Source organism: Danio aesculapii, chromosome 21 (genome assembly GCF_903798145.1).
Source record: "Danio aesculapii chromosome 21, fDanAes4.1, whole genome shotgun sequence".
Classification (NCBI taxonomy): Eukaryota; Metazoa; Chordata; class Actinopteri; order Cypriniformes; family Danionidae; genus Danio; species Danio aesculapii.
This window is the reverse complement of record NC_079455.1, coordinates 15,300,061-15,318,579: the sequence shown is the minus strand read 5'-3', so window position 1 is coordinate 15,318,579 and position 18,519 is coordinate 15,300,061. Positions and strand designations below refer to the sequence as shown.

General features: G+C 35.9%; 1 protein-coding gene across 1 annotated transcript; it reads left to right on the top strand.

The window, feature by feature from the left end:
* The first annotated feature begins 3,665 nt into the window (after positions 1–3,665).
* Positions 3,666–18,393, top strand: ca4c (carbonic anhydrase IV c). The gene is made up of 8 exons (XM_056446515.1): positions 3,666–3,760; positions 9,608–9,655; positions 9,803–9,967; positions 10,543–10,688; positions 12,990–13,082; positions 14,012–14,078; positions 14,180–14,340; positions 16,877–18,393. Exons 1-8 carry the CDS (start codon positions 3,706–3,708, stop codon positions 17,069–17,071), a joined length of 930 nt encoding a protein of 309 aa, XP_056302490.1. The 5' UTR covers positions 3,666–3,705; the 3' UTR covers positions 17,072–18,393.
* Positions 18,394–18,519: the final 126 nt, after the last annotated feature.

Here is an 18,519-nt window from a genome sequence, read left to right as displayed (position 1 = left end):
GGCATTCCTCCAAAGTGGCTTGTCATCCTGGGGTGAGTCGTACTATATTTTTGGTTAAACAGCGATTCTGGTGGCCAGCTATGGCACGGGACATACGTGAGTTTGTTTTGGCCTGTTCTGTTTGTGCTGTTTCTAAGACTTCTAATCGACCTCCCGCTGGACTCCTTCATCCTCTGTCAGTGCCTTCGAGACCCTGGTCGCACATTTCGCTAGGTTTTGTCACAGGTCTCCCGCCATCTGGTGGCAATACGGCTGTTTTGACCGTAGTGGACCGGTTCTCGAAGGCCACTCATTTTATTCCTCTGCCCAAATTACCCTCAGCCAGAGAGACAGCGGATGCTGTCATAAATCACGTCTTTCGCATTCATGGCCTCCCGACGGACGTGGTTTCTGACAGGGGGCCTCAGTTTGTCTCTAAATTTTGGAGAGAATTTTGTCGGTTATTGGGGGCGACTGTAAGTCTTTCTTCTGGTTTCCATCCTCAGAGTAACGGACAGACCGAAAGGGCCAACCAAGATCTCGAGCGCATGTTACGTTGTTTGGTTTCCCAGAATCCCACCTCTTGGAGTCAGCAACTCCCTTGGGTGGAGTACGCACACAATTCATTACCAGTGTCTGCCACGGGCCTCTCTCCGTTTCAGTGTAGTTTAGGTTACCAGCCACCAGCTTTTCCCAGTCTGGAATCCGAAGTCGCGGTCCCCTCCGCCCACGCCTTTGTCCAGAGGTGTCGACGCACTTGGAACAGGGCCAGACAGACCCTCCTCCAAGTGGGTGCGCGCACCAAGGCTAAAGCCGATCGCCACCGGTCTAAGCCTCCCGTTTACGTCATCGGTCAAAAAGTGTGGCTTTCAACCAAGAATATTCCCTTGTATGTAATAAACTTGCACCTAAATTTATTGGCCCGTTCACTGTCATCAAGATCATTAGTCCGGTGGCAGTCCGCCTCAAACTTCCTCCAACGTACAGGAGAATACATCCCGTGTTTCATGTTTCCAAATTAAAGCCCGTTTTTCATGCGGCCATTAATCCGCCCACACCGGTCCCTCCCCCGCCGCGTCTCGTAGATGGGGAGACCGTTTATTCGGTTAAGCGCATTCTGGATTCGAGACGGAGGGAGCGAGGATTTCAGTACTTGGTGGACTGGGAAGGTTACGGTCCAGAGGAGAGAAGTTGGGTTCCTGCTAGGGACATATTGGATCACTCTCTTATCGATGATTACAATCGCCAGGTAAGCTCTTCTGGGAGCACCAGGAGGTGCTCTTAAGAGGAAGGGTACTGTCACGATTGCAGGTTTGTGCGCTTTCCGGAGCGTCTGTTTTGTCACGTGGGTTTGTTTTGTTTTGGTTGTCTACGTGTATTTGTTATAGTCACGTGTCATGCCGATACTCAGCTGTTTTGATTAGCTCGACAGCTGAGGTTCATTTGTGGGTCTATATCTGGGCAACAGTTCTATGTTTCCTTGTCAGTTCGTTGTGTTTGCTCATGTATGTCTGTCTGTGTTCAGGACTGTGAGGAGTGTCTGCTGGACCTGATTATCGTCTGTCTGTCTCCCGGTTGCTACCACCCTTACCCCTCGTTCTCTCACTCATTTTTCCCTGTCCTGTCTAGTTATTTTGACTGTGTCAAATAAACTTTTTACCTGCATTTGGATCCTTCCCCCGTATCTTATCTCCGTAACATAATTCAAATGAATCATTGACTTTTGTTGTCTTTAAAACACAGATTTCTTTACAATTTAAAACAGCATCTTTGGATATCTTTTCTGCTGGAGATAATGTTGTACTAAAAAGAAAAAAAAAAACGTAAAAAATAATCTTACATATACCGTAGAAACGGTATTACAAAACATTTTGGCGGTTTTAAAACCTTGACTTTTCCAAACTGCGGTATACCCTGAAAACAGTTATCGTCCCATTCCTAGTCCTAATGCCCCAATAAAGTGACTATACTGTCAATGAGCACTAGCTTTTGGATAAGACATTAAACCGAGGTTCTGACTCTCTGTGGTATTTTCCCATGGCACTTCTCGTAAAGAGTAGGGGTGTATTCCCGGTTTCCTTGCCAAATTTCCTCCATCTGCTCTTACCCATCATGGCCTCCCAATCATCCCCATCCACCAAATTGGCTCCATCACTGTCTCTCCACTCCACCTATAGCTGGTGTTTGGTGAGCACACTGGCACCATTGTCCTGTGGCTGCCGTTGTATTATTCAAGTGGATGCTGCACACTGGTGGTGGTGTGGAGAAAACCCCCTCATGATCGTGAAGCTCTTGGCCATATACACTATAAATACACACATTACATTACATTACATAATTTTCAAGTGTGAGCTCAAATTGTGCGCTGGCAGTTACCAATGACATTTCATTTTGGACTTAATGATCCCTTTGTCTCCATATTGAACCTCTTAGCTGGTATCTTAATGCCTGGTTGACTCTTTGTTCATAGGTTATCATTAAAACAAAAACATTTTTTATAGTGGTGTCAGAAACTGTTAAAAAGTCCAAAACAATCAGTTTTTATAAAGTTCAGTTATGTAAAACACAAAAATACTGAATCTCATGCCCCGTACTGTAAAATTGAATAGATAATGATTCACAACAATGAGTCACAAGTCAGTGAAGCATTATGGTCCAGTTCACAGTGGGCTGTTACCAGGGGCCACTACAGTACATTTAAGTGCTTTCTCTGATTCTCCCCCGTCAGTTTGCCTCCAACTGTTTACCTTCCACTTCATTCTCTCGTAATCGCACGACTGTGCAATGCGATGTCCATAAAATGGATCCATTCCATCTTGGCTAAAGCTCAACAGGGCAGACCTTCATGCTGAGTTGACTTTAATGACTTTTTAATAGGTTTCTCATTTTTAACGACGCAGTACAACAGCTCCAGTCATTTTATTGGAATGATGAATGATTGAGAGCAGGCTAACATTAATTTAATTTACAGCGCAGTCTTCATGTCTTTAAAAGCCCAAGACGGCATCGCATGTGGCGAGGATAGAGAGAGCGATGGGGTGCGTTCGTTGTGTCGGAAAAGGGCTTGGGTGATTTATGATAGCAGCATTGTTGTTTTCCCTTATCTCTAATTAGACGCTTTTCTCTTGCTAACTGATTTCAGTGTCAAAGCAACAAGACATGGTTAACAAGACAGGCAGCCTTGTTGTACACCATTTATCATTCTCAAAAGAGTCACTTGAGTCAAAACGTTCAAACATGTCCCGACACACCATGTGCTTAATTAGTCACACAGTCACCTGAAGTGATTGAAATGTTCCCCCTATGGATGTATGTTGCGTACAGACAGCTAGCATTCATATTTGAATGAATTTGCAGAGGGTTTGAACAATCTATGTGTCAATGGCAAATTTTACACACAACATGCCCTACAACAGGAATAGTAATCATTAAAAATTTCTGTTAGCAAGTTAGCAACTACTACAGTTTTTGTTTGGTAATAGCGCCTTCTGCAGGCGGTATGATAGCAAACTCGCCAAACTAGCCAAAGTTCAAGGAAAACTTCACTGGGTTCAGCTAGCTGTAGGTTGTTAAATGTCCTCATTAAATGCCCTTGTTGGCTGTCCTACACCTGTCATTTCCCCTTTTACCTGTAAAACCTTCTCTCCATCTCCCTCCCTTCTTTTCCCTGAGTGTATAAAATGATTCCTGTCAGAAGGCAGAGAGATTTGTTTCGGTATTGTAGATATGAAGGCTATTCTCTCCCTCTCATCTGTTCTGCTGGCTCTGAAGCTCTGCTCAGGTAAGGTACAAGCTATGTATGTATGTATGTATGTATGTATGTATGTATGTATGTATGTATGTATGTATCTATCTATCTATCTATCTATGTATCTATGTATCTATCTATCTATGTATCTATGTATCTATCTATCTATGTATCTATGTATCTATCTATCTATCTATCTATCTATCTATCTATCTATCTATCTATCTATCTATCTATCTATCTATCTATCTATTTATCTATCTATCTATCTATCTATCTATCTATTTATCTATCTATCTATCTATCTATCTATCTATCTATCTATCTATCTATCTATCTATCTATCTATCTATCTATCTATCTATCTATCTACAGCTGTCAGAAAGGCTGCTCTAAGCAAAACAGAAAATGGTGAAAATGTACCTAATCAAATAACTACAACTGCTTTATATCTCTTATAGAAAAATATTCTATTATCTTATTTCTTAAGTGAATGTTATCCTGTAAATTCATTAAAATTCAACAAAATTTTAGTTAATTTGTAACATTAAGGCTTGTTTATGCCAAGAATTATAACTAATGTATAATAATAACAATACTAAAGATCATAAATTCACATATCAATATTAAAGCATAAAACACTACAGCTATAATGATAACACTACAGACAAACATTATAACTGGAATCATGTTCATAATAGTTTTTCTCCAGCTGATAAATGATAAGGTCTAATAATGATAAAGTCTGATGCCCAATCAGAATCCATATTTAAAGAGCTTGGGAATTTAAAGTAGAAGGCAACAACGCTTAAAGACTTTACATATATTCGTTACTTAATAAAGTGAAATGATATGAAATCATCCCCTAATATGTGGACACGGGACAGTATTAAGTCCTAATTGCAGGGGATTTGCATTATCCAAATTTAGAAATTGATTTACAACCCTGTCAAATCCTGAACAAATCACAGATATACCAATTTGCATGAGACTAATATTATAACAGAAGTGCTATGTTGAAATTTTTAGTTTAAAAATGACAGAGATGGCCGATTTGCATGGGATTAAGATCAGACAGCTTCTGCAATTATAACACATGACTAGAGTTCATCAGGTAATGCTAATCAGAATATGGCTAATGTTATTAGGCTTTTACTGAGACCAGTCATCAATTTCTGTTCAATTATTTGTAATATTCAATCAGGGATCCAAGTCACAACAAAAAAATAATATAATATAGTATTAAGGACAGCTAACAATATAGATAGTCTCTTTGTTTGTACTCTCATTTTGTTTAGACTGGTCTAACTGTATGCTACAATGCAACTGACAAATTATTCTTATAACCTGGTCCTTTTCTAAATGAATTAATCAAAATGATTCACTGAAATTTTACATTTGTCCAATTGTTAATTTTAGGTGTTCAAATTGAACCACGGTGTACTCTGATTCCAAGCTTTCAGATTATGAGTTATTAAGACAGTTTGTCACCTAAAATGCACATATTAATCACTAAGTTCTGTTGTATAAATGTGATAATTTATTAAATAGATTTCCATTACATTGTATGGATGTGATGTACACCTCCACCTTATCGAATATGAGAAACTTTAAGAAACTTTAATCATTATTGACACTTAAATTGGCATCGCCATAAACACGCTGTAAACAGTTAATTACATATCATCTTAATATTCATAGTAATCCAGTTCTAGTTTTAATTTCTATCCTCAATATTCACTCGAGTCCAAATGTTTAATGAGATCATAAGTGAAAATGCTTGGTATTTTTCATTCCCTACAAAGTGCACATCGTCACAAAATGGACATATTTCGTTAACGGTAAATAAACGTAAAAAGTGAATAAGCCTATCCATAGATCTATGGTAAAATGAAAATTGTAAAGGAAAAAATAACAGTATAGTTCATTAATTTTCCTCCAGCTTAGTCCCTTTATTCATCTTATTCCATTTATTTATTCGTCGCCACAGCAGAATGAACCATCAACTTATTCAGAATAAGTTTTACACAGCAGATTCCCTTCCAGCTGCAAGCCAGTATTGGGAAACATCCATACACTCATTCACACACCCACACACTACAGCTAATTTGGTTTATTCAATTCGCCAATACAATGGCTGTGGGGAAAACCGGAGCACCCAGAGGAAATGCACGCAAACAGGAGAACATGCAAACTCCACACAGAAGCGCCAACTGACCTAGCCGGGACTCGACCTTCTTGCTGTGAGGCGACAGCGCTAACCACTGAGCCACCATGTCGCCCAGTATAGTATAGTATAGTATAGTATAGTATAGTATAGTATAGTATAGTATAGTATAGTATAGTATATAGACAATTGGTAATATCAACTATTCATATGGTAAAAAAAATCTAGATGTAGCCGACGTCAGATAGAAATAAAGATGCAGTTTGATTCGTACCTGTATGGCGCAAACACAACCATCATCTCTTTACCATGTGTCTTCTAGAAACTGAAGAAAATTTTCCATTATCGAATAGTACGGTCTGTTAATAGCAAAAGTGAAAGTGGATGGCGAAGTTTGTTTTGTTTTTGTTTTGTTTTTTTGTAAATGGCGAAGTTACAGGGATCTGCTCGGAGAAACTACTGCAACAGGTGAACGCGCGGAACAGGGAGCGAGCGCGATCCCGTGAAACTGACATGCGCAAAAGGGACGCAATAATTTAATAGAGCCAATTATTTGCAAAGTTTTGATTTGGAAATGTAGAAACTCTTTCACCAAAACTAGTTCAGACAATTAGCCACCGAACTATTATTAAATTTCACGCTAAACATACTATTCTATCTCACTTAAACACAATTTGCATCGTTGCAAAACGGTGACACGAGCAGCAAAATGACACATTTGTCATCCTTCACCAGGCCCGTAGCCAGCTTGGTGAAAGGGGTGGTTCTTTTTTCTCAATTCATCTCATTTTCAGTTTAATTATGAGATTTAAATGCTGCATTTTAGTGACATTTTAAGCAGTATTTTTAGCTAGATTATTGTTGAATGGTCATCCTAAGCACAGTTTTTGATGTACCAAAAATATTTCCTAAAGATTTACAATAAAGAAATATGAAAAAAAATGCTTATTTTTAAAATACAAACTTATTAGATCATATATCATTAGAAAAAAATAGTAATCTGTTAAAGTTTTAATTAAAACTGTTGTCATTTATTACGCAAATAACAAACTGGCCAGAATATTCAACTTTCCTCAGTCAGAATTTGGTCATTTGAATGTTGAACAATTAAAACATAATAATAATAATAATAATAATAATAATAATAATAATTAAATAATAATCATGTAAGTATGTAGAGTTGACTATTTGTCTAGCTTCTCTTGGAAAAAAGAGCACCTTTCAAAATTCACGGATAACAACAATAGCCAAATTAGCATTCAAATTAATTTTAATATGGGCTTCACACATTTTTATTGGTCATGTTTTTGTTTCAAGAATAAGCTTCACTATTTAGAATAAAGGATGCTTGTAAGGCCTATTTACATCAATACAGTAGGTCAGAAGTGAAAGATGACTCCTCTAACGTCATATTGTCTGTTTTCTTTTAATGAAAAATAAGTTTGCATTGAACAAAACTAATTAGCTGAAATTATGCCAAAGTGACAGTCAACAGGGGATTCTGCTTGGTCTTTTTCGATGGGTTATTTTTACAATATATGATGGCACAGCAGTCAAAATAAAATGAGCTCATGTATGGGACAAATTCTGGACCTTTGTCGGTGAGGGTGGATCTTTCGAACCACCCAAACCCCTCCTGGTTACGGGCCTGTTCACACATAACTCAAAAGGGTTCACACTTGTTTCTAATAATGCGATAAAACTAGCTGTGCCGAATATGAAGTAATTTCTGTAAATGTCCAAATGAGCCAAATATGCAGAGGTGGCAGCCTATAGACTACAACATACAATTTGTGCTCTCAAGTTCTACAAATAAAATCTTGAACACCCAAGTTAATAGGCTACACATCCCTGCAGAAAATAATATAATAAAGCTTGATGAGCTAAGACCAACCTGACCAGCCAAGAGGTGGTCAAAACCTCTCTAAAAAACAGCCTGGCAAACCAGCAGTAGCCTTCAGCTCAGGCAGGTTTAAGCTTTTCTTTCCAGCAGGGTTACAAGAGTTTGACTGCTAATAAAAAAAAAGATATACTGCTACCAAAACCTAGTATTTATCTCATATTGCACATAGGATTGTGGCATGAAAGTCCTGTCCACTGATTGAGAGCTGTTGACCTACGATTGCTTAATCACTGTGGGAAAAATGCTGTTAATGTTTGTATTGTTTGTACAACACTGGAAAAACTCCCATTTCAACTGAATTTTAGTTGATTTACAGCCTTCTCCAACATGCTCCTTGTCCTCTGTGCAGAATGTAGTTGCAAAAGTATTCAAAATAGTTTAGTTTTTGCGTCCATATGCTCTGTTTGCTTTTGAACTTTAGGACACCATGTACAGCTTCATAGTTTGCATTAGCATTAGCTCTGACTAGCAAAACAGAGCTTTCATAATAGCTATAATAGGAATTAAGGTATGGGAATGTGTATATTTAAAAAATTAATTGTGCTACAAAAAGCTGTACTTAAATATGTACTTGGGCAACAGCTGGGATTTTCTGGGCTACTGGTAAAAATAAAAATGAATGATTAATTAAAGATTTCAAAATAATGCTTGCACATGTCAAGATCAAGCTGCAAGGAAAATTTGCTTTGATAGTCAGTGATTTTGCTCAGTGACTTGATAGTCTTGCCTGTAGCGCAATGCATCTTGGGTGACTAAATACAGATAGGTTATTTTTTAACAGAGGGTCACCTTGTTCATATAGTTTATATGGACTTCATTAAAGTACACCATTATCTACAGAACAGATGCAGACATGTATTCATGAGTTTGTATCTAACTATTCTGAGTTTGCATCTTGCAGTTCTGACTTTGATTTGTGGCAGATGTGAGATTATAAGCTTTTTTATAATTCCGACTAGTAATTCTGATTGCAGGAACACATTTGAATATTTTATATTTATGAAAGACTCAAATCTGAACATGCAATACACATAAATGATGTTGCAATTTTTAACTACATTTATTTTTCTTGTCGTTTACACATTAGTGATAATAATTGCACCATTTCAAACACATTTTTCGAAAGATTGCATTTTTTAGACATCTTAAAAGCCATTTTCATGTAAATGAATGACTAAAATACAAATATTATTCAGTTTTAAGTTGTGTAAATAGCCTCTTTAAAATGCAAGACACGTTATAAACATATTTCTGAGATTAAAACGAAATCCCAGAATCTTTTTTTATTCAGTGGCTTAAACAAGGATACGTACATTTTACTTTTACATAAAAGGGAAAATCTATTTATAAAGGGACATTTCAGTAAGAATGTAGTGTCTGGTCCTGTATGGCTGATTTCAGTAGTTTTTTTCCATACCAAAAAAGTCATTGGGGTCTTTAAAAAAACGGAGGTGAGTAAACCATGACAGAATTTTCCTTTCTGTGCAAGCTGAATGGGATGAAAGGTCTCACTGGTGCACAAGTGGACGGTGGGTCATAAAGTTCCATTACATTCAAGCACATGTTCTCCACTCTTTCAAACCTTGAGATCAAGCGAGAGACTCAGTTAGATGGCTCACTAATTATAAGGAATAACTTTGTAAATCAAAGGCTTTCTATGGCCTCAAAATAAACAAATTTGTTGGTTAATGACCACCATCATAACTAGTTCATAAGACCGCTCTGAACCTTGGCTTGGAGTCACGGATGAGAATACTTTCCAGCGGCGCTCCATAGATCCAGTTACATCAGGTTGTTTTCTCTGTTCCAGGTGAGTGGTGCTACCAGAGCCAGCTATCCTGTAACCACACATGTGAAGGTGAGAACAAACACACACGATAGTTTGTCCCTACACTCAAGTTTTTGCATAGTCATCGCTAAATCAAAGTCCTCGTTGAAAGTTTCTCATTCAGTCCAATGCTTATGTTGAGACCATGCAGTGTGCTTTATAACTGTTTTGTTCCAGGGCCTTCAGAGTGGAAAATAAATTATACTAATTGTGGAGGTCAAAAACAATCACCCATCAACATCATCACAAGCAGAGTGAAGTATGACCCAAAACTGACCAGTTTTATCTTTGATGGTCATATGGATGCTTTCAATATGAGAGTGGAAAATCATGGACATTCAGGTGAAATAAACAAAAATAAATGTAGCCTGTTACCATTTATTTTATGTTTGGAATAAATATTTTTTATATTCTTTTATATATATATATATATATATATATATATATATATATATATATATATATATATATATATATATATATATATATATATATATATATATATATGAATATATATGAATTACAGTACAATATAAAAGAGATATGTGATCCTGGACCACAAAACCATTCATAAGTATACATTTTTGTAAATTGAGATTTATGCATTTGCTAAAACTTATATATAAGCTTTCTGGACTATAATTTGTTATGATAGGACAATATCTGGCTCAGACACAACTACTTGGAATCGAAAAAACGAAATCTTTAGAAAATTGGCTAAACATTGAGCAATTTAATCTTAATTAAGCTCTCAATTAATATTGATATTCGTATTTACAGTAGGAAATGTACATCCGCATACAATATACTTAAATTTTAAGTCGTACTGCTTGTGATCACTTATATGTTGTCTTAAATACTGTAATATTGTATTTTTAAATATTAAAAATACTATTATATTATGTGCTTCTTCCCAGCTCACTTCACACTTCCTCCATCTACACATCTCAGTGGCGGAGGTCTGAAAGGCAAATACAAGGCCGTCCAGTTTCACCTGCACTGGGGAGAAAATGGCAGTCAGGGCTCAGAGCACTCTGTGGATGGGGAGCGTTATCCCATGGAGGTGAGAATCCATCACAGTCAAAAAAAATTATAAGGGCTGGTGTGTGTGCATATAGGTCAACCAGACATCTGCCTAGGGCAGGAACACAGATGGGGCAGCAAAATGGAGAGGGATATAATTTATTATTTTTAGAATGTTACTGGAAATTCGTTTGCAATTATTGTGCTTAAATTAACAACTTATCATTGTATTAGACACCAATATAAAAAAAAACAAACATTTTTTTTTTTTTTGCAGGGAGAGACTTTTTAAACTTGTTCTCTATTGGCAGTGTCTCACGTTTTTTGCAAGAGTGTTTCAAGAGTGCCTAAAGTTGCGAAGTCAACTCTGGGCTGGAAAGCACCCAACATCATTTGTGTTTATTTTTCTGTTATCCAATTAAATTAATTGAAAGACAAATTTTAGAGTGCTCGTACTAAACTGACCAGACAGATTGTTCTTTGGTGGCCAATAAACATAAAAAACCACAGCGCACTGGTCTTTTCAAATGAAAAAAGCCAGCAAAATCAATTCAAACCTGAAAAATGTGTTTACTTATCTGCCAGGCTGCCACTCCCAGCATTCTGTGTAGGTATATAATGCAATGCATTAGTTATTTGCAACAGCAGTTGTAGCATAGTGGTTGCATGTTTAGTTATGTTACAGAATAGAAAGAAAAAAGAAACCAAACTTGTTTAGCCTATGCAATTTATAAAATTTAAACAAAATGTCCCACATGTCTCTTAATGAATGTTGCAGGGGCGCCCCAAGGGGCCACAGCCACCCCTGTGGCCACCCCAATTTAATTTTGCTGTTGATATTATTAATTTAAATGTACTTACGTAAATTCACAATATTTCAATAAATAAATAAATAAGTAAATAGCAGCCACTAAATTATTGTTGATTGATTGGTGCCACTGACATAGCTGATTCACTGCCCCTCCCCCTCTCCGACCGTCGTTGACAGCACGCACACACCTTCAATAGACTGCAATTTAATATTTACCTTAAGGTAGGCTACATCACAAGAAGAAGCTGTATTAATAATAGTGTGGCTCAAAAAGGAATATGGATAAATGATATCATTAGGGTCTGTATAGTGAGTGTGTCTGTATTTTGTAATGCCTTTTGTTCAGTTTGTACATTTGTTTGCTTTATTAAGTAATTCATTAATGTTCATTACTTTTAGACATGGCATATACTGTATGCTGTACAAAAAGTATGTGAAAAATAACTGAAAATGTATTTATATATATTTGGAAGTGTTTTTAAACTAAATACTGACTTTTATTTGGATTGCACATGTACTCGCTGAATTATAAAGAAAAAAATGAGTAATTTCAAGAGTAATTAATTAAATGAATTAAACCACATTATTTCATTAACAAGAAACAAAAATAAAACATTACACTGAATTCATTACTTTTTTTGTGTGCCACCCCAAGATTTGGTGTGGCCTCTTCATGGCCACCCAAGAAAATTTTCTGAGGGTGCCACTGGAATGTTGTGGCAGCATGAGAGTCTTTTGCCTAGAATGGCAGTTGTGCTTGCAAGAAGACCCATTACTGTCTTCAAATTACTTTATGGCTTTGTTTGCAAGTGTTGTATTTTGGTCAACGTGATCACAAGCAGACATTAGAGACACATTCTTGTTCATACCTGGTGATTTAATCACATATTTTATCTACTTTTTTCCACTTTCCTGATTTAAAAAACTACACAGAACAGTATGGTTTTGTGTTCGAATCAGGACTGATAACATTGGGCTTCATTGTTAAAGTTTATTTCAGAGCACAAAGTTTACATCAAATGCTTCAATAACATGTCATGGTATTTTTAAGAGTTAAATAGGAGTTTTTATACTATGAACACAATTAGGTTACATTTATTTTCAATATGTAATGGTCTGTGTACAGTGCAAAATGAAGTGCCCTAGAATAAACAAAGTGTTCAAAGACATTTCTCCTGCTGGCATTTCTTGTCTAGGAATGAGTACAACTGTCCTTTAAAATCAAAATGCCGCACACAGGGTTTACGTTACTAAATAAAATAAAAAAAGGAGCAACAGTACATTACCCTCACGCACATGCAAGATTTGTGTCTAATGCAACCATAACAACAAAAGGAGCACGTCAGGGGGGTCATACAATGTTTCTTATTCGTTACAAACTACATCTTGAAGTGGCTGAAAGTGGAGCTTTTTCAGAACTTGTTTACATTGGTGTTTGGAAACCAGTTGTGAACTGATGTATAAAAACTAATCTCAATAAAGTATGAACAGTTTCTAAGATAGATATTAATTATGTGTTTTGTCCCTCAGCTGCATATTGTTTACATTAGAGAAGAGTACATCAACTTGACAGAGGCACTAAAAAACTCTACAGGGGTGGCAGCACTCGCCTTCTTTTTTGAGGTACAGTTGACTTTTGTCTCATATTAAAAACAGTTTTTTTTCTGTTTTCATAAGCAATTTTAGAGTGCTCATGCTAGACTGACAAGACAGATGATTCTTTGGTTGTTTATAAATATAAAAAACAACAGCGCACTGATCGTTTCTAACTTAAAAGTCTGCCAAAAGTCTAAATGACTCAATAAGGATGGAAGCACTCGCCTTCTTTTTTGAGACCCTTTGTGAGATTGTCTCATATATTTAAAAAGAAAAGCCCTTAAAGTGCCCTGCCTTGCCTTGCATTACTCAAATAAGTTAGATAGATTGAATTTGTGAATGTTTAATTTAATTATATTTTTGTTTAAGTTTAATTAAAACACCTTTAAAAATATTTTCTATGCAGGTCTTTTTATTTTTATACTACTTTTATTTATTTTAGTAAAATACACTCTTGAAAATTAGAAGTCACTGCTTGGCAACTAGTTGAAATAAGTTAATTTATTTTTAAGGTAGTTTTTTTTACCTTTTAAAGTTACAAACAAAAGTTAAACACATACAAATCACAGATGACGAGTTTTTGAAGAATTTCTATGTAATCCAAGTGAATAAGTGCTAGGGTTTGTGATCCAAAACAGAAAGCAATGTAGTTTCTGATTTTATCAAACCCAAGAACCAAAATTTCATTTCATTCACAGATGTGAGATCCAGTGAATATGCCATGTAGAGCTAGTACAGAGATTTACAAAGAAATAAGTATAATAATTTTCAGCGTTACCTCGTATGTTATCATAGCATCTTTTAATAGTCTCCAATTGGACTACTTTAATGTTGCCCTTTTGTCTTTTTGAGTTTAACAGCACCAGACTTCATTAACTTTGCATCCATTTTGGCAAAATATGCCATTGATTATATAATAACTTGAATGATCCTGGACTTTTATCATCCATCTTCAGGTGACTGCAGTGCAAAACCAAAAGTTTGACAGAATCATAGAGGCTTTAAAAAAAGTCAGACATGAAAGTGAGTACTTTTCATTTTTTGGAACTGAATTTCTAATTCTTTATCCAATTGTAAATGTTCAACATACTTTCTTTTTCTGCTTTATGACTCCTGATCAAAAGATACCAGCAGTGAAGTTGAAAACTTTAAACTGACTGACATCATCCCTCCAATCAATAGCTTAAAGTACTATCGATACTCAGGCTCCTTGACCACACCAAGCTGTGAAGAAGCTGTTTTGTGGACGGTTTTTCAACAGACTATACGCATAAGCAAAAAGCAGGTACATGTTGTTTTTGTTTAGTTTTTTGCATAAATCAAATGATTGTAATGTGTTATTGTTGTTTGTCAGACTATACAAATGGGTTCCCAGCTATAAGTCAAACTTTATAAGTGTTCCTTTATAAGTCAAGGGATCTTAGTTGTCAGTAATCCAGCCTTGTTATTAATGGACAAACTTGTCCAGAATTTTACATCATTCACACAAAACCTCTGACATTGGTAAAATCTCACTTGATATGAAATTGTATTTCAGTGGTCATTTGGTCTGCCAACGGGTGGAAATAGTGATCAAACACTATTGATTTTGGCCTAAGATCAGAGGAATCTATCAGATTTTGTCAAACTAGTCTCAGAAATCTTTGTATGTTCACTTGGCTTTAATTAACACAAAATAGCAAACAATTTCCAATATATCAGGAGTCACTCTGGAGATCTCAGTTGAAGTGCCTCTGCTGTGCTTTTTTGAATATTATCTTTCATGTAGTGTGTAATGTAGATGCTTGTTAATGTTGGAATTCATCAGCATTTTAAAGATCAAAAAGCACAACGAATACAATCATTGTCTCCAAAAGATAGAATTCGAAAATACCAAATTAAAGACTTAAGGGTGCCATAGAATTAATCTGATATACCTACACTGTAGGTATAGCCGAATAATAAGAGTTCAGTACATTAATATGACACACCATGAGCCTTAAATACCATTGTTAAATCCCTGTGAAAAACAGGCCAATTGAAATAAAACACAGATTCTGACAATCCACATGGAATCATTAACATGCATGCACAAGGACGAGGTAGATTGGCTAGTGGCTAGTAGATTGGCTTCTCTTATTTGAAGTTTATCTAAGCTTGTATTAAACATACTATGTTTGTGGAACTCTTATTTTGAAAATGCGAATGCCAGGGAGACTAAAAAGCAACAGTTTTGGCAGCGACCAGACTATGTTTACAGCTTGTCAGAACACAAAATGCAGGATATACAGATTACAAATTGATTAAACGGTGATAGTGCAAAAAGAAGAGCATCACGTTTCTGAATGGTCTTTAATTATCTTTAATTATTTTGTGCCATATAACTTTATAAGGCAGTCATGGATAATAAAAACATGTAGCTACAAACATACATCATATGAACAATCACTATTCAGTTCACTTCACTATAACCAAGTGAAAAAAGTAATCTTCAAAAAGAGCCCACAGTTACCTCTTCTGTCATGTTTCAGCCTGATCTCACGAGAAAACGCAAGTATTTTACGTTTTGTCAGTTTAGTGGCTAATTCGTACAAGTTCAGTCGTACGAAATTGTACGATTTTAAAAAGGAGGCGTGGCACCTAACCCCACCTCTAAACCCAACCGTGATTGGGGGATGAGCAAATCGTACTAAATTGTACAAATTAGATCGTACGAATTCATACGAATTAGTCACTAAATCAAAAAGTTACGAATTGCCGTGAGATTTTGCAGCATGTTTTCTGGCTTGAGATCGCTTTGCTTCTGTCTTCCGCTATCCTAATCCATTCACACAGTTCCAGCTTCTCGAGATCTCTTTTGATCATTGCCATTTTGAAAATACTAATATTATTTAGGTTGGCCACTATGCCATTATTTATTTTCGCTGCTCTCTGCTTGCAAACAATCACCAACCAATGAGAGTTATTGTAAACATAAGAAAGCCGATTGGCTGAAAATATTGTTGAGGGCCAATAGTTAAACGTGATTTTAGCGCATGGTGACTAATGTCATGCGCGCGCACACAATCCACACAGCCTTCACTTGCACTCATTGCCATTCTCTATCTTTCTCTCTTTTCACAAACATCGCGCTTCCCCCAGCAACCCCCACCCCCGGGTGAAAATGCTGTCCCAGTCCGCCCCTGGTATTCACCACACACAAGTTAATGCCAAATCAATATCTGACATTTTCCAAATGCTCAAATCAAGCACTGGCACCACCCTGAAAAGGCATACGGTCTTATTAAATGTATCATTTGTTAGTTTAATGTGTATATTGTGAAATTTACTGTGTATGTTTGCAATAAGGCAACAGACATTTGAACAGCTGAGAATAAGTGGTTAACGCACATTTATGCATTGTGTCATATCACTCTGCTCTTTTGTACTGTCATTTTTTGCTGAGTGAAAGGATGCCAATGCGTTTTCATACATGTTAAAGCTTCAAAATACATCTATGCCGGTCTCTTTTGTTGACAAAAAATACAGTTTAGCCTCTATTTCATCCACAACACAGCTCAAGAGCAAACTCAGTTACTCTGGTGACTTAAAGATCTACTACACCACTTCAATTAAAAGATTGTCAAGAAAGTACCTTCTCAATTTGTTAACATTTTTTGTATGATTATTTATTGTGGGTATTCCAAAGTACATCATGCTGTGTTTGTGAGCATCTCTGTACTAAAGGGTTAATAAAAAAAAAAACTATGTATGAAAGTCTAGTACAAAATCCATAAAATTATATGTAAAGTTGAGTTGCTTACTTTAATTGCCTTGGCTTTGTACTTTTTTTTTTACTTTAGATGGAATCAATGGATAAGCTGCTATTATTCGGAACAGACAAACCAATGGCTGGAATATTCCGTCCTGTCCAGAATCTAAATGAACGAGTGGTGTACACATCTGTGCTTGCCCACAGTCTGTGTGTGCTGCCCAATCTGATCACCCTGATCCTCTGCCTCTTTTGTGTTTTTGGACAACACGGGTGTTTTCACTGAATGGCACAGAACACATCTCTTTTAACAGGGGATGTTCTGTATTGAACAATCGAATGGAAGTTGCTGGAATGAATCTTTGTCACTGTGCTAAATCTGTGAAACTTGAAAATGGAGGAAATATTTCTTTGTTAGAATTGTTTGGTGTTCACAACTATTAATTGTTTCACTGGTACCTCATTTTATGTCCTCCAATATTCTTATTTTGTTTTGTAGCTATCTACAGAGCCCTAAATCATTTATAGAATTATATTATTATATCATCATATATACAGTGCTCAGCATATATAAGTACACCCCTCACAAATCTATCTTTTTAAAGTCATATTTTTAATAGGAAGCTATACAATATTATATTTGTGCATATACATTAGATTAATCGGTACTGAAGCCAAATCTGGAGCTTATCTAAGAAAATAACTTACGATAATGGCCCAAAAACTAGTACAGCCAAATTTATGTTATAGTAAAATATTAAATATAAATTTTTAAAAAAGAGGAAAAATCATGGGAAGCAAATAAAATGAAAAAATGTATTTGAAATTTTGTAGGTTGTATTTTTTTCCAATATTTTGCTTGAATTTAATTGTATTATCTTTCAATTTCTAAATATGTTTGGTGACTAAAATATTATTTTAATAAATATATCTGTTTAATAAATCTGTTTTGTTTAAATGCACAAAAATACATTGCCTATATTCACTGAGAAATGAATACAAATATTCATTTTCAAAATGAGGTGTACCCAATTATGCTGAGCACTCTATGTATATATGAGCAATAGCACATGAGTAGCACTATAATATGTCTGTATATCAATAGTCAGTATTTAGTAAATTATACAATAATGACTATGTTATCATTCAACATACTATTAAGCTGTAAAACTTAACATCGCAGTCAAATCTATTTAATGAATCAAACAGATCAATGCAACCAAATGTTGCCTTTAGATATTCCCAAAATGAATTACATTTCACAATAGACCACTATGCATACATCCATCCTGAATAAATACCCACCTGAGGAGTTCCACGGGGAAAGAGAGGCTAAAGGGCCACCAATGCGCTGGAAGTGCCACATCCGTGCATTATCTTTATAAATGAACTGCATATTTGCAATTTAAACAGCTACATTCTTGCCTGAAAAATCTCAAAAATACATTATATGGCCCAACAGCTGCAGTATTTATCAAACTGTAGTGAGTTTAGTCCTAGGTTTGGCACTCGCTGCAGGCGGAGGGATACACATGGGTTGAGTAAAGAGGCTGAAAGAGTGCTGATGCTACTAGAATATATACACACTTGAGGTCAGAATTATTAGCCCCCCTGTTTTTTTCCCCCAATTTCTGTTTAACGGAGAGATTTCTTTTAACACATTTCTAATCATAATAGTTTTAATAACTCATTTCTAATAGCTGATTTATTTGATCTTTGCCATGATGACAGTAA

Bases quoted from the DNA above. Each gene is read 5' to 3' on its own strand.
- ca4c (XM_056446515.1), top strand. From the start codon at position 3,706: ATGAAGGCTATTCTCTCCCTCTCATCTGTTCTGCTGGCTCTGAAGCTC. The intron at 9,968-10,542 runs GTGAAATAAACA...GCTTCTTCCCAG, and splicing joins GGAAAATCATGGACATTCAG to CTCACTTCACACTTCCTCCA. The intron at 14,341-16,876 runs GTACATGTTGTT...TTTTTACTTTAG, and splicing joins TACGCATAAGCAAAAAGCAG to ATGGAATCAATGGATAAGCT.